Source organism: Telmatherina bonti (assembly GCF_933228915.1).
Source record: "Telmatherina bonti genome assembly, chromosome: 22".
In the NCBI taxonomy this organism is placed as follows: domain Eukaryota; kingdom Metazoa; phylum Chordata; class Actinopteri; order Atheriniformes; family Telmatherinidae; genus Telmatherina; species Telmatherina bonti.
This window is the reverse complement of record NC_136631.1, coordinates 33,295,970-33,311,208: the sequence shown is the minus strand read 5'-3', so window position 1 is coordinate 33,311,208 and position 15,239 is coordinate 33,295,970. Positions and strand designations below refer to the sequence as shown.

General features: G+C 41.8%; 1 protein-coding gene across 1 annotated transcript in view; it reads left to right on the top strand.

Moving 5' to 3' along the window:
* The window catches only part of gfra4a (GDNF family receptor alpha 4a), a gene marked incomplete at both ends in the record, with an annotated part of 219,200 nt that overhangs the window by 150,729 nt on the left and 53,232 nt on the right, over positions 1-15,239 (top strand). Inside the window, 2 exons of the mRNA XM_079261769.1 lie at positions 5,025-5,306; positions 12,357-12,437. Of these exons, the coding sequence (XP_079117895.1) occupies positions 5,025-5,306; positions 12,357-12,437 (363 nt within the window). The remainder of the gene's footprint in view (positions 1-5,024; positions 5,307-12,356; positions 12,438-15,239) is intronic.

Sequence of the window (15,239 nt, the reverse complement as noted above, 5' to 3'; positions counted from 1 at the left end):
GCATCCCATACAGGCTTTATGTTAAATACATCCCTGCATGTCTTTTTCATTCTTTGACTTGATCAAATGTTAGAACCAAGCGGCAACCTCTGTTGGTTAGAAGTGAAGCCTATGCAGAAGTGCATAAAACTGCAGTTCTCTCTTCATCCACTAGGGGCTGCAAAACAGAGCAAATCCCCATAGACTCCCATGTTAAAAAGACCAACTTCACAGCAGAAATAAACATGTTTACAGCCTGGTTTAAAAATCCATTTTCAGTTTAACAGGTCAGGTTTACCTTCATGGCAATTGTGGGGGGAGTGAATATTTTGTAACTCACCCATTTAAAAGTAATTTAATCCCAAAATTCTGCATACTTAGTGGCATGTTCTTTTGATTGACAGGTACCCAATCTCCCGCTTCAAGTAAGAAGAACATAGAACAACCATGGCTTTTTAGCTGGTTAACAACGTGACTTAGCTTTAGCCCGCTTATCTCCATTAGCTGGTTATCTTCTGTTATCTCTGGGTTAGCTCTGTTAGCTCTTAGCTACAGGCAGCTCAGAGTTTGCTAGATGTCATCCACCATGATGCTCACAGCCCCCCTCTCTTGCTCCACCTCTTTGCCCATATTTGTATTTTCCAGGCAAGACGACACGCATGACCCTGCCAAGATGGCGATGGTAGGAACCGCCCACCAAGCCGGCGGCTCAGTCCATCTTTTTATATACAGTCTATGGTTAGAACAACCCTGCCCTTTTCTGTAGCATTTCAACACTTCTGTGTTCTCTGTTCGGGTACATAACCACACAAGCTCTGAAAATACACTGAAACACAAACAATAACAATTACAAATGGATGGAATGAAATCTCTGTCCATATGTGTATAAATGAGAGACTAAGGTTGTGGTGGGCAGAGATGCAATATGAGGAGCTCACCAATGAAATTAAAGAATCTCTTGCACCTTATGATTGTCCATCCATCCATCTATCCATCCATGCATCCATCCATTTTCTTAACGGATTCATCCAATTAAGGATTGCAGGGAAACTGGAGCATATTCCAGCAATCATTGGGTGAGAGGCAGGATACACCTTGGACAGGTCACCAGTCCATCACAGCAGTATGATTGTGTAGAAACTAAAACAGGAAAATAAAGATGTATAAGAAGGAACTTATTTTTTATGCGTCTTGTAAGATGTTTTTGTTGAACTCGTCCTTTTCTTCAATTGCTGACATGACCTGACATTCTTTTCAATGGATCAATGTAAACATTTCTCCAAGATTATTTCCCCAATTCACTGAGCATCTTAGGAGTGACTACTAAATGACACTGTTTTATTTCAATGTCAAACCATCTGGATGGTTTCTGAGGAAAACCGGGGATGGAAACGTGTAATGTGATGGTGTACAAAAAAGGGAAGAACATATCTGAAAGTGAAGGAGCTGAAAACAGATTATTTACTGCTGTAGGATAAACAGGAAGGCATGCTGGGTGGAACGAATTTGAATGACAAGGCAAGTGATTTCTCCTAATTGGTTTTGACTGTCTGTCTTTGAACTGCTGGTGCTCTGCAGCTCAGTTTCTAGGCAAACAGTTATCTCTTGCAATCTCAAGTGCTGCTTAATTTCTCAGACAAATATCAAACCTCTCTCCACACTGGATTAGTTGCAATTTAATGTGATTTGCACTGCCACTTCTCAAGGGGGGCCGTTTATTTTTCCCTTAAAGAAACAAGGGAAGCCAAAGCTGGCTTTAGGGTGCCTATCTGCTCCACCTTGACTTTCAGAACACCCACACACACCACCCACATATCTGTTCCCACCTGCAGTTCAACATAGTTGCACAGGAGAAAATAACCAAGTGAAGCAAATTACCACAGGGATGAGATCAGACAAAATGCAAATCTGCATTTAGAGCTGGTAAAGTATCGAGACATGGGGGAGATTTTTCTGCTTTTTAAAAGGTATTTTCTCTTAAACTAAGAAAACTCCTGTGGAGTAAATTTGCATTTTGAAATAATACAAATATCTGCTTTCTTTACTTGAAATAAAGCACACAAAGTAAATGAGTTGTTAAAGATAGGATTTTTACTGGCAAGTTTGCCCATTTAGACCTCAATTAAAAAAAATTAGCTATTGTATCGCATGCTTTCTCATCATCATCCCCCTGTTCCTCCTGACGCCCCAGCAGTTAACCCATCTTATGCACCAGCACAGCAAGCGTCAGCTCAGGAGCCGGTTTTGTTGTGCCATTCTAGCAGTTTACCTGATCTAGATTCAGGTCCTCCATGGGAAGTTACGGCTTGAGTCGAGTTATAATGTGGTATTCTGACAGTTTTATGAGGCTATTGATGAGAAAATATCAAGCCCTCTCCCTTTATTGGAGTGATATCTTCACCCCTTATTACTTGACTGAGCTGTGATGGAAACAAATGTGATGCATATTTAATTACAAAACCAGCTCACAGCACAAGGAGTCTCATCTACTACCCAGCAACGCAGAAATAGTTTTACATATATACATATATACGGTATATATATATATATATATATATATATATATATATATATATATATATATATATATATATATATATATACATACATTAGGTATGTATATATAGATTAGGTCCCTTCAAATGAAGAAAGGGAAAACTACACGTTCTTTTCATGTTATTCACCAAAAGTCCTCCATACGATCAGAAGCGGGTGATAAACCTGTTGATGCTTGCTTTGTCTTTAAATAGAGTCACTGAAGGATCTGAAACACGGCAAAATATGGCACCAATGTTGCTAAGAGGCACCGTATCTGCTAATCCTACTTCTACATGTTGTTAAAATTAACAACATCCTACTTCTACGTTTACTAGATACTGATTTTACACCAGGGCTACACAATTCAGTCCTACAACAGCCACAACGTCCTATGACAGGTGTTTTATGAATTCCTGCTTCAACATACTTTACTCTAATTATTGATCAGGTGTTCAAGAAGGAATACATGGAAAACCTGCCAGATTATGGTGCCGTAGGACTGAATTGGGTAGCTCAGCAGTACACTTTTCCGGCTGCTTGTTATTGCACTCCATACCTCCCCCGCAATGGCTCTGAGGCCTCTTTGCACAGCCTGCCCTTGGGGTCCTGTCCGGTGTGTTATGCCTTGGCCTTCTCTTGTATTTTAACATCTACCTTAATTAGAGCATTGTGTGGCTTATATTAGCCATTTTTGGTATGAACTGATTTCAGCCACTTCTTTAAACCATATATGTATATGTGTTTTGTATTTTTTGTTTTTTTTTTTAATTAGATTAATGGCCGGATTGAAAAAATACTCTCTTGCCAAGAATGAGTCAGTTCTTTGGTAGCTGGGAATAAACAAACATTTACAGTCCTGTGGGTAATAAAGCATGCATGTGATTAGTGTCACATGAAATATAACAAGGGTAAATGGGTTGCCCCCTCCTCCCACGAATGATGCAGACCCTTTCTGGGCCAGTCAGTGTAAAATTTGACACTTTGTTTGGACTGGAGCTGCAAAATTTCAGTGTAATTCTGAGCATGTCAGGATGACTTGGAGAGAATTTAGCCAATGGCACCAGATGTATTTCATGTGACAAATGCATGAATTCATGATTCATGAACAATGTGCCCCCCTCAAGCCTTTGGGTTTATAAATGCAATTTTCAAATGTTGGTGTATAGTGGTTGGATGAATCCCTGGCTATGCTTTACCCATACTGACAAGAGATCTTCAAGGTTTTTCATTAGTTTACTTGACTCTGGAGAAATCCACCAATACTACTGGAAGCCAGTTTAGTTTAAACAATAATGGTTTATTTGTCTTTACAACCTGAAGTTAACTTCTTTGACTCTGGAGAGCTTTGACTGAATTGACAAACATTAATAATGTTCATTGCTTATATGTTCATTTTGAGAGTTAAAGGCATGAACACCACACAGTTATGAGAGGAAACCTACGTTATGCAAGTGGAAGTGGAAAGTGAAAAGTAAGTGGAAAACTCTAAAACTATCTGGCATGAGCCGCAATTCTCTCATTAGTCATCAACATTCTTTTACAGATTTTATGAGTCTTGCAGGTTATACAAACACCATTCAATGGAATCACCTGCAAATTACATTTGTAGTTTGTCAAAATTTTAGAAATATTGCTTTTATTTTGAAAAGAGCTGTAATGGAAATGCAGCTACTTAGAGCTGGCTACATCTTCCACAGCAGTTGGGCGGGAGGCATCTTTCTTACCCCTTGAAAGGCTTTTCTGTCGGCTGATGTGATGCAGCAAGTCAGCACAATAAAGAGCCGTCAGCAATCGGATGTCATGTTGGTTCTTCCTCAGAAGACATGAAGCGTCTTTGGCACCTTTTTAAACACTACTGTCATGTTGCTGGTCTTTGTTAGGTTACCCGAAATGCCCTCTCCAAGCAACTTGAATGAGGGGACCCGCCTCGTGAAATAGATGCTTCCCTTAGTCCCCTAAAGTCCATCATATCCTCTTTAGTGTGCTGCTGTTCAGTAAAAGCCTGTTTAGACCTTTGCTTTTCACTGTTAAAATGATATAAGCATGTTATCAGATCGGCATCAGCTCTTCTCACCTCACATCAACATGTTGTACTTGTGTAAACATTTTGTACTTTTATTTTCCAGATGTCCTTCAGCTTTACATCCTGTTCATACTGACTAGCACACACCAGCTAATTCAATATAGTTACATCACCAGGTTTTATTTCTCCTTGTAAGACGGTTTTTATTAAGTTTCTTTTTTTTTCTGATCCTTTTTTTTTTTTTTTCCAGTTCCTGGAATCCAAACCTTGAACTGAATGAATCGCCTCCTTTTAAGTTTAGATCCACCCTCAGTCAAACATTTAATTAACCACAAGCTAAACATGTTCTTGGATGAAAAAGAACCATTAACTCTTGACCTGCAGTTTTAAAGTCAGTGCTAAAGAAATAAAGAGAAAGATCATTCACAGGATCAGTCTCTTCAGAATGAACACAGCCTGATCTTTGTCTTGTTTTGTTCTACAGGCGTCCCACACATGGTTCTGTCTGCAGGCGGGAGGGACTGCCTGCGTGCCGGAGACACCTGTTCCAGCGATGACACCTGCAGCCCAAGGCTGCGCACCCTCAGGCAGTGTGTGGCGGGAGATGGCAGTGTCAAACTGGGGCCTGGGGCACGAAACCAGTGTGAGAATGCCATGACGGCGCTGCTCTCCACTCCTCTGCACGGCTGCCAATGCAAACGAGGGATGAAGAGGGAGAAGAACTGCCTGAGTATCTACTGGAGTCTTCACCAGTCCGTGCTGCACGGTACGGTTGGCATATGCACACAGAAACTGACGGTTGTGTGGTAGGCGGCAGCAGGTACAGTATGTTACTGGGATTATGGAGCATGTGCTGCCCATTACGTATAAATAAGGCTTCCGCCTCCACACAGCTCAACAGTAGATACCAGGCTCAAATGAAAAGAGTGATTATCGTGTCAGAAATAGGTCAAATGTAGAGCTCCTATTCCTTTTATTACACCCACATAGATTGTATTCGACCACTTTATGCTTAATTCTGTTGTTTGTTTGACTTTTATATTTAAATTTAAAACAGATTTTGGGCTTGAAAAATCTCCATTTCTGCACAATACTCATATTATTGGGTCAAAATATGATGGAAGTCACATACAAATATGGATCCATCTTATGGATGGCATGGTTTAAGCACCACAGTCTACCTGAGTATTGTTGCTGATGGTTTTTGGTCAGCTTTAAATGTATGTTTTAGATCAGGGATCCCAAACCCCGATCCTCAAGGCCCAGTGTCCTGCAGGTTTTCCTAGTGTTCCTGCTGGAACACACCAGACTCTGACTTTTAACACACATAGCTGGGCTTTTTAAAAACTGAATATCTACCCACCCTCCACCCAGTAAAGAAAAAATGAGTCCACACGACCTTGTTTTGCAAAAACACATCCATCTGCACATATCCACATAACCGCCTTGTTAAGCACTTTCATATGCATATCAACCCTTTAGGCGGCGGTAGCACCCCTAATCCTATCCAATCAGAATAACCTTTCATCTCATGACGTCACTTCCACAAAACAGGAAACATGCCTCAAATGTCTACGATGGATTGGCGAGCTGTCCAGGGTGTACCCCGCCATTTGCCCAAAGTCTGCTGGGATAAGCTCCAGCTTCCCCGCGACCCTTAATCACACAAAGAGGTTAGGATAGTGAATGAATAAATGAATGCCTCTAATGTGATATGGGGGTTAGGTGGCAGAAAATAATTGTCCTTAATGTCGTCCTTTGCCGTTGATAGTTTATGTGGAGCTTGTAAGAAAAAAACAATAGACAACAGTTAACGCTGTCGTGGAATTTATCTGATGAGAAATAAATCTAGAGATCAGCCATGCTCTGTCCAGTTTATTGACAATGCCCAGTTGTTGCGAGCGAGAGGTCTTGAGAGCTCTGCCCCTGCTCAGGGCATTACAGCAATCTTGAGGCATACACAAATAACCTTTGCCTGGCAGCACTAGTCAAAACACCTGCCATCAGATAACAACAGTCAAAGCTGAAACAGGCCTTGAACAGACATTCAGTTTTATGCATGAACCTACTAAAGCAAGCTTTCTGAACTACTTTAAACTATGTAGAATATATATTTTGTATTACATAAAAGAATCTTAATAAAGGAGTGACATATTAAAACTACACTATGTGCATAATTTTCACCACAAACGGCATCACAGTTTCGAGGACATCTATGCTGGCGAAAATGTGAAAGAGTTCTTGTGTTCAGAAAGCAGTGTGTTTACGGTTTTATTTTGAAAAGGCCAGACCTGAACTGTGCTGGTGAAGTTGTTGGGGATAGTTTTACAGTGGTGACTAATAGTAAAAGATGGCGGTTGTGCCAGTTCCGCAGAACTTCTTTGTGTTTTTGTTTTACATGGTACAAAAGTACAGGTGCATGAACAAGACCCTCGGTTACATGAACAAGGGTCGCACATGTGATATCATGGTATTTTCTGTCGCAGACGGTCACGTTTAAAAACCCAAAACCCCCAGATATATGTGTCCACACGCAGACATGCAAACAGGGTATTTGCAAATCTGAACATTAGTCAGAGGTTTTTAAAACCATCGTTTTTGAGTGTGTAATTCTGCGTTTTAGTGTGGATGACAGTATCTTCGTTTTGTGAGATACCCTGCTACATATGGACAAGGCCTCGGACTCAGACAAGCTCCACATCTGCTACATACACATTGATTTGAATCAGGTGTGTTGCAGCTGGGATACTTAGAAAACCTGCAGGACACTGGCCCTTGAGGACCTGGACTGAGGATCGCTGTTTCAGATAACAGGAGAAGTATTTTCTAAGAGCTGCTGAGATTCCTGCAGCAGACAATGAAAAAGCTGTTTACAACACACAAACAAAATGTCATCATCTTGCTTGTCTTATCTGAATAAATAAATTAGATCTCATTTGCCCAAAGTCATGACTGGACATTGTTATAGTTGGTCCATGACTCAAAATATTGTAAAATTTTCCAAACATTATGAATAACGATTTCATTATATAGTCCCCCGCAGAGATGCAACTAAGGTAATGAGCTGCTATCATGACAAAGTGACTCCATACATTTTGCTCCATAACGATGATCAGGCTCCAGGCCTCTGTGTGTTTGCCATCAGGCCCTATTTCCAACTCCTGCTCAGCATTTTTTAATTTAACTTAAAATGGTTATGAGGGAGAGATGCAGTTAGCAGTCCCCAGACTTCTGTTCAAGAAACCTCAAGTCAGATTTATTTATGAGGTTGACCCAAGTGCTGTGAGACAGGAATAAATAAATCAATTCTAAATGAATAAATCAGGGACACAAGAGGAGTGTTGAAAGTTAAAAACAAAAAGGGTCAAAATAAACATAACTGGGAAGCTGCTAGAGGGATGTCAGGACTTAAAGAGTCTATTTCCTTCGTTTCAGTGAGATTTATCTGCAGACACGATGCAAAGTCTGCACACCATTTTTACACCCAGTCCAAACACTTTGCCTCTTCGCTCTTACTTTTGAATAATCAGTGCTAAAAACAACACGATTAAGTAAAAAAACTCAACTTAGGTTTATCCTCAGCCACCAAATACAGTTTTATTTTTTTAAAAGGAAGAAAAAAATGCATTATTAAGATGCAACACTTATTCATGCTTGGCAAGTCCTGTCACGTCCAATCAACGCTGCCCTGCAGAACGCAGCACCCTATGAATAACCAGCTGACAATTTCCAACCATGGACTGTCAACCTAATGTTTTTACATTATGACAAACAATCCTGTTTCATGTTTTTGTACTGAGTGTACCAGTTACATTTAGAAAAAGGGTTTCTTTTGTCTTCTTTCATTATGATTTAGTAGATTAGCATTAACATATTAGCAGATCACATTTACATATCTCAAAAAGTTATGATTAAGTGCTTCAAGGCAAATAATCACACCTTATCAGGCACTTAATTAAGCATCAGCTCAGTTGGAATTTACAATTGAAATGGTTTAAATCAGATAAAAATGCATATTTATCCTGCTAATAGCAGGGTTTCTGTGTTTTTTTATGTTGGAAATTATTGTTAGTTTACTGCAAGTTGAACTACTTTATACAACAACTTTAAAGTTTCTAGGCTTGTTAACATGTTCATATGGTGGCTTTTTAATGAGGCACAACAATATGATCAAAATCAAGAGCCAACACCACAGCCGAGCATTTCATGGTGCACAAAGTTTAACTTGGGTAAAAGGAAAAAGTCAAAAGTGTCTCAGAACAGTAGAGCAGCTGCAGCAACGAACCAGGCAAAACAGAGGTTGAGCTCATTAACATTTTCACTATTGTGTGAAATGAGGGAAGCATGTGGAGTTGTATTTAATCCATAGAAAAGAAAACCAAAACTGAATTTAATCTGCATGTGTGAATGGCATACAAATTCAGTTTTCATCATCTTTAAAAGGAGATATACTTTGCCCTTTTTATGAGGTCATTTCCTGAGGATTTGCAAACCTCTGACATGCTGTGGTTAAAAAAAAACACATGTAAAAATCATTGGTTAACAGCACATCTTCACTGTAAAGCTCTGTTCACAGCAGCCTGGTTTCTGGACTCCACCCACCAATTCAAGATATCTCTTACCTGGAATCAAGAGTAATGATAGAGCAAAGTGAAATGTACACATAAATGATCCTCTTTAGTACTGCAAAGTGTGTCCTGCATAAGAGGACATATGAGCGTGAATGCTTGTTTGTCTCTCCGTGTGGCCCTGTGATGGACTGGCGACCAGTCCAGGGTGTACCTGCCTCTCACCCAGTAATTGCTGAGATAGGATTCACCCTTAATCGGACTAAGTGGTTCAGAAAATAATTGAAAAATTAATGAGTGAAGAGGACATACGTACGGTGGCTGAGAAGTGCAAAACACATTTACATGAAAAAATTAATCAAACTTTATTTATAAGCACTTTCCATGCAGGAGCATTTCAAAGTGCTTAACAACATAAAAACAGTTTCATACTTACGCACACACACACACACAGCTCAAACAACCCCACCTTTCCTCTGACCCAAAGGAAACAACCTTCGGGATTCCATGTCTGTATCTGGCTTGACACTGCTGTAAGGAAACGATATCTGTGGCTCCTTCCACATCAGGAGCTTCCCCAGGAATGACCACTGGAGACACAGTCACAGAAAACGCCCAGGCCGGGATCAGGGCACACACCACAGCCAAAAGGCTGCAGTGCACAACCCCAGCCATGATGACCCCCACCACAAATGGGGGTCGCTGGACCTCGCTGGTCAAACAGGCGCAGCCCCCAACGAGGAGGATCCCCATGAGGAAAACACTGGAGCTATAACGTTCAAAAGTACATATGATATGTCAAAAAATTAAGCAAAGCAATGATATATAAAAGATAAAAACACATGAACAAGTATGGAAACAAGTAACATTTAGGTGACACATTTACTTTTAAATAAATGTCATAAAAAATCTGCAAATTTAAAAACTAGTTTACATTTTAGAAAGAAATTACAAATAAAATACTACTCAAGTGCTGAGACAAATCTACAAGTAGTGAAAACAACTAATATAAAGGTTGAAACATGAGGACGGCTCTTAACTGGACACAACATCCGGAAATTCCGATCACATCTTGTAGTTTAAACAAATGATCTGCGGTTCGGCTACAAGCGGGAGGTCAGCGACACTCCTTAGAGGACAAGAACTGCATTGAACATGTTTTATTAATAAGGTCCAGAGAACGTTCGCACGACATGGGTAGCTCGTAGACGTGGGTAGCTCGTAGACGTGGGTAGCTCGTAGACGTGGGTAACTAGTAGACGTGGGTAACTCGTAAACATGGGTAGCGCGTAGACGTGGGTAGCTCGTAGACGTGGGTAACTCGTAAACATGGGTAGCGCGTAGACGTGGGTAGCTCGTAGACGTGGGTAACTCGTAAACATGGGTAGCGCGTAGACGTGGGTAGCGCGTACGCGTAGACGTGGGTAGCTCGTAGACGTGGGTAACTCATAAACATGGGTAGCGCGTAGACGTGGGTAACTTGTAAACATGGGTAGCGCGTAGACGTGGGTAACTCGTAAACATGGGTAGCGTGTAGACGTGGGTAGCGCGTAGACGTGGGTAGCGTGTAGACGTGGGTAGCGCGTAGACGTGGGTAACTCGTAAACATGGGTAGCATGTAGACGTGGGTAGCGCGTAGACGTGGGTAGCTCGTAGACGTGGGTAACTCGTAAACATGGGTAGCGTGTAGACGTGGGTAACTCATAAACATGGGTAGCTCGTAGACGTGGGTAACTCGTAAACATGGGTAGCGTGTAGACGTGGGTAGCGCGTAGACGTGGGTAGCTCGTAGACGTGGGTAACTCGTAAACATGGGTAGCGTGTAGACGTGGGTAACTCATAAACATGGGTAGCTCGTAGACGTGGGTAACTCGTAAACATGGGTAGCGTGTAGACGTGGGTAGCGCGTAGACGTGGGTAGCTCGTAGACGTGGGTAACTCGTAAACATGGGTAGCGTGTAGACGTGGGTAGCGCGTAGACGTGGGTAGCTCGTAGACGTGGGTAACTCGTAAACATGGGTAGCGTGTAGACGTGGGTAACTCATAAACATGGGTAGCTCGTAGACGTGGGTAACTCGTAAACATGGGTAGCGTGTAGACGTGGGTAGCGCGTAGACGTGGGTAGCTCGTAGACGTGGGTAACTCGTAAACATGGGTAGCGTGTAGACGTGGGTAACTCGTAGACGTGGGTAACTCGTAAACATGGGTAGCGCGTAGACGTGGGTAACTCGTAAACATGGGTAGCGCGTAGACGTGGGTAGCGCATAGACGTGGGTAGCGCGTAGACGTGGGTAGCTCGTAGACGTGGGTAGCTCGTAGACGTGGGTAACTCGTAGACGTGGGTAACTCGTAAACATGGGTAGCGCGTAGACGTGGGTAGCTCGTAGACGTGGGTAACTCGATAACATGGGTAGCGCGTAGACGTGGGTAGCTCGTAGACGTGGGTAACTCGTAAACATGGGTAGCGTGTAGACGTGGGTAACTCATAAACATGGGTAGCGCGTAGACGTGGTTAACTTGTAAACATGGGTAGCGCGTAGACGTGGGTAACTCGTAAACATGGGTAGCGTGTAGACGTGGGTAGCTCGTAGACGTGGGTAGCTCGTAGACATGGGTAGCTCGTAGACGTGGGTAGCTTGTAGACATGGGTAGCTCATGGACGTGGGTAGCGCGTAGACGTGGGTAGCTCGTAGACATGGGTAGCGCATAGGCGTGGGTAGCTCGTAGACGTGGGTAGGGCGTAGACGTGGGTAGCACCCAAGGTGCCTCCCGATGTGCCTGTCGGGGTATGATTGTGTGTGTGATTGGGTGAATGTGCCATGTAGTGTAAAGGACTTTGAGTAGTCGGCATGACTGGAAAAGCGCTGTATAAGTATGAGTCCATTTACCATCCACGAAGAAAGGCTGAAGTTGACAAAACATTATTCACATATGAAAACCTTTTTGAAACATGCTACTGACCTACAAATAATGTGTTTGGACTACAAGATGAGGTCATCGCCACATCACTTCCAGTATTCAGGACATTTCATTTCCAGTAAGAGCCTGCTAATGTTCATTTGTTTCGGGATTTGCATTTGCTTTTTACTACTTCTAGATTCGTCTCAGCTCTTGTGCAAGTAGTTAATATTTAGTAAATGTTTATTTGTGTAAATGTGTTTTGTCTTTCCCAGCTGCTGGACATGTAGTCCCTACCCAGACAACTCTCACCAGCTTAACAAACTAACTTCTCTCCTCTGTGTTGGCAGGACTCAGCCTGGTGGAGAGCTACCCATATGAACCAGAGGAAAGGGGCTCGGATTACGTCCGCCTGGCCTCCATCGCTGCAGGTGACTGAGAGATCAAGTGTTTCCAGGCTGCCTTAAGTTAGCAACACTAACAAGCAGAGAAAGTAGCCGTGACTGTCAAAAATCATCTTTTGCTGCCTACTATCAAGTTACATGCCAAACTAAATCCAGTTGTCATTCTGTATCATTTGGCAGAGTAGAGGAGGGGTATGCAGGTGGGTTTGTGGAGTGTTTGATGAGCTGCATTCCTCACCTTGCCTCCATCTTGCCTGTGAGCCGGTGGGCAAGCCGCAGGGTTGCTATGTGTGGCTGTTTGGCCTCAAGGCACGGATTAATTACCTATTTACTTTAATGCAGCTGGAAAAAGGGAAACTGGGTGAATAATGGGGAGAAAGACATTGTGTGGCGAGAAGAAAGAACCAGAAGAAAAATGTTGTGGCGAGAAAGAAAGACAAGTAGACGGAAATGGGAGAAAAAAATTAATTGGAGGCTAGACGCAACTGGTTTCTGCTGCACTTTTTCTCCATTAGGACGCTTTCACGAAATGGCCCTAGACTTTTCTTTCTTTGCTTTTTTTGTTGTTTTTTTATTTATTCATTTTTTTGTTTTCTATTGTATAGGACATGATGTCCTTTGCTTTTTCTCAGACAGTAATTACTCTCTGGGCGGGAACGGTCGCCACCAGTGAAGTCTAAACGATTTCCGGACAATCATTTCTATTTTTTGGTCTGCAAAATCTAAAACCAACATAAAGCCATTTTTAAGATTTTGTTCATTTCATTTAAACGATGTAACAAGTTAAAATGCCTCATTTCAATTTAGTTTTTTTTATTATAAAACAAAAATCAGGTGAAGGTTGTTTTTGTGTTTTAATTCTCACCTCTGAATGTAAAAGCCAGTCAGCAGCACATACGATGCCTGAAACGGCTTCGGATGAGCTGCAAATGATGAAAAATCTCTCAAAGGGGGGTTAAGACCTTTTGTGTAGACCATGTAATGATTTAAGCAAGTTTGAAATATAAAGCAAAGTTTCGCAACAGAAAAACTTTAAACGAAAACTGAACATCAGATGATTTCATTTGGTTTCCATGGCATAACAATCCGATGTGAGAACATTGAAAGCTTTCTACATCGTAGACAAATCACTCTTCTAAGAATCACTCTTTGGATTCAATATTCCCACATTTAATATTCATCACTGGTCTTGACGGTGCTTAGATATTTCATTCAGCACCAACTTCAAGGTACACTCCGACATGTAAAAGATAAAGATGCATCCGGTCGTTGGCATCAGCAGGTGATCACGCTCTCCCATCAGAGCTGAGCTAAGCGTTGCAACTCACTGCTTCCCTTTGATTTTCATTAATGTTCCTGAAGCTGTTTTCAAACACACAATGTTTCGGTAGGCTTACGCACCGTCACAGACAGAGCCAGTGTGGAAGTATCCAGAATTCAGCATGTAAAAGTTAAAACAGGACTTACTTTCAGATTTCTAGTCTGACGCACTGCAGACCCACCTTCCCAGGGATCTCCATCCTCCAGGCTGGACCACCTGATCCAGCCACTTAGCAAGCCTTCATGACCTCTAACAGTTCATCTGGTAGACACAGAAAAAACTCAATAATCCCCACCATCCTTACAGAGATGAGAAATCCATATAAACACCTGGCCTTTCTTCGATTTCTGCCACTCCAGCATCACATCACATCTGTTTGACATTAATTAGCTGGGAATACCCAAAGCAAGATGGCCAGAGCAACCTGGTGTGGCCGGTACTGTAACAGTACAGTGATAAAATGATAACTCATCTGTAGTCAAACAACATGGAAACTACAGGCCTTTAACATGTGGGACTCATTACACATGTTTTTTGTACCCTACTGATATAAAGAAACACAGAAAATTGAATTGAAGATGGTCTGTGGAACTCAGATCTCCACCATGACACTACTGCGGCCACATTGCTCTGCAATATCATACATGTTTATGTCATGTTTCAACACTTGTCCAGCCGCAGACTGACAGGAGTGGTCTGAAACAAGCTGTTCCAGCTGTGGTGGACAAGTCTAGCTCAGGTCAGAGGTCATACCAACATATTTCCTGTTGATTCAGATCCAGTAGTTTATGGTCATTTTTTAGTAATATCAAAACAGATACTAATCCACATTAAGAAAAAAAAAGTGTGCAACAATATGTTTCTTATGGGATTTGAAAATGAATAAAAACATCAAATACTTGAAAGAAATGCTTATAAACCAGCTAACCCATGTATGGAAGCCAAGAGCGGTCATGCTCTCATGTTTTTCATAATAATCATTTATCATTCATTTATCTTGTTATTCGGATGCAGGGTCAGTAAGGGGGCGGGAGCTGTTCCCAGTCCACCAGAGCACCAACCTAGTAAGACAAACATTTAACCAGACTCACATTCACTCCTAGCAAGACCTTAGAAGAGTGTCCAAAGTCTTCGAGGGCTACTGTCTGGCAGATTTTTACTGTATCCTCGCTTCCATTAAATAAATTCAATAGTCGATGAAGTTCTGCTCAGAGACATATTAGTTTGAGTCAAGTGGGTTGGAGCAAGGATACATGGCAAAACTTGCCAACCATTTGGACTGTGGGAGGAAGCTGAGACACATGCATACCTGTGGGTTGGTAGGAATGGGGGGGACATGGAAGATGTGAAAGAATGACACCCGAGGTGATTTTTACAGCATTTTATTAGCTAAAATGCTCAGATATTAAAACCAATATTTCAAATCAGCACTCCAGAGTATCAATACACCCATCCCTTAGACAAGTCTTCTATCTTTAAATGTTAGATTTCATGGGACGTAATCAGTT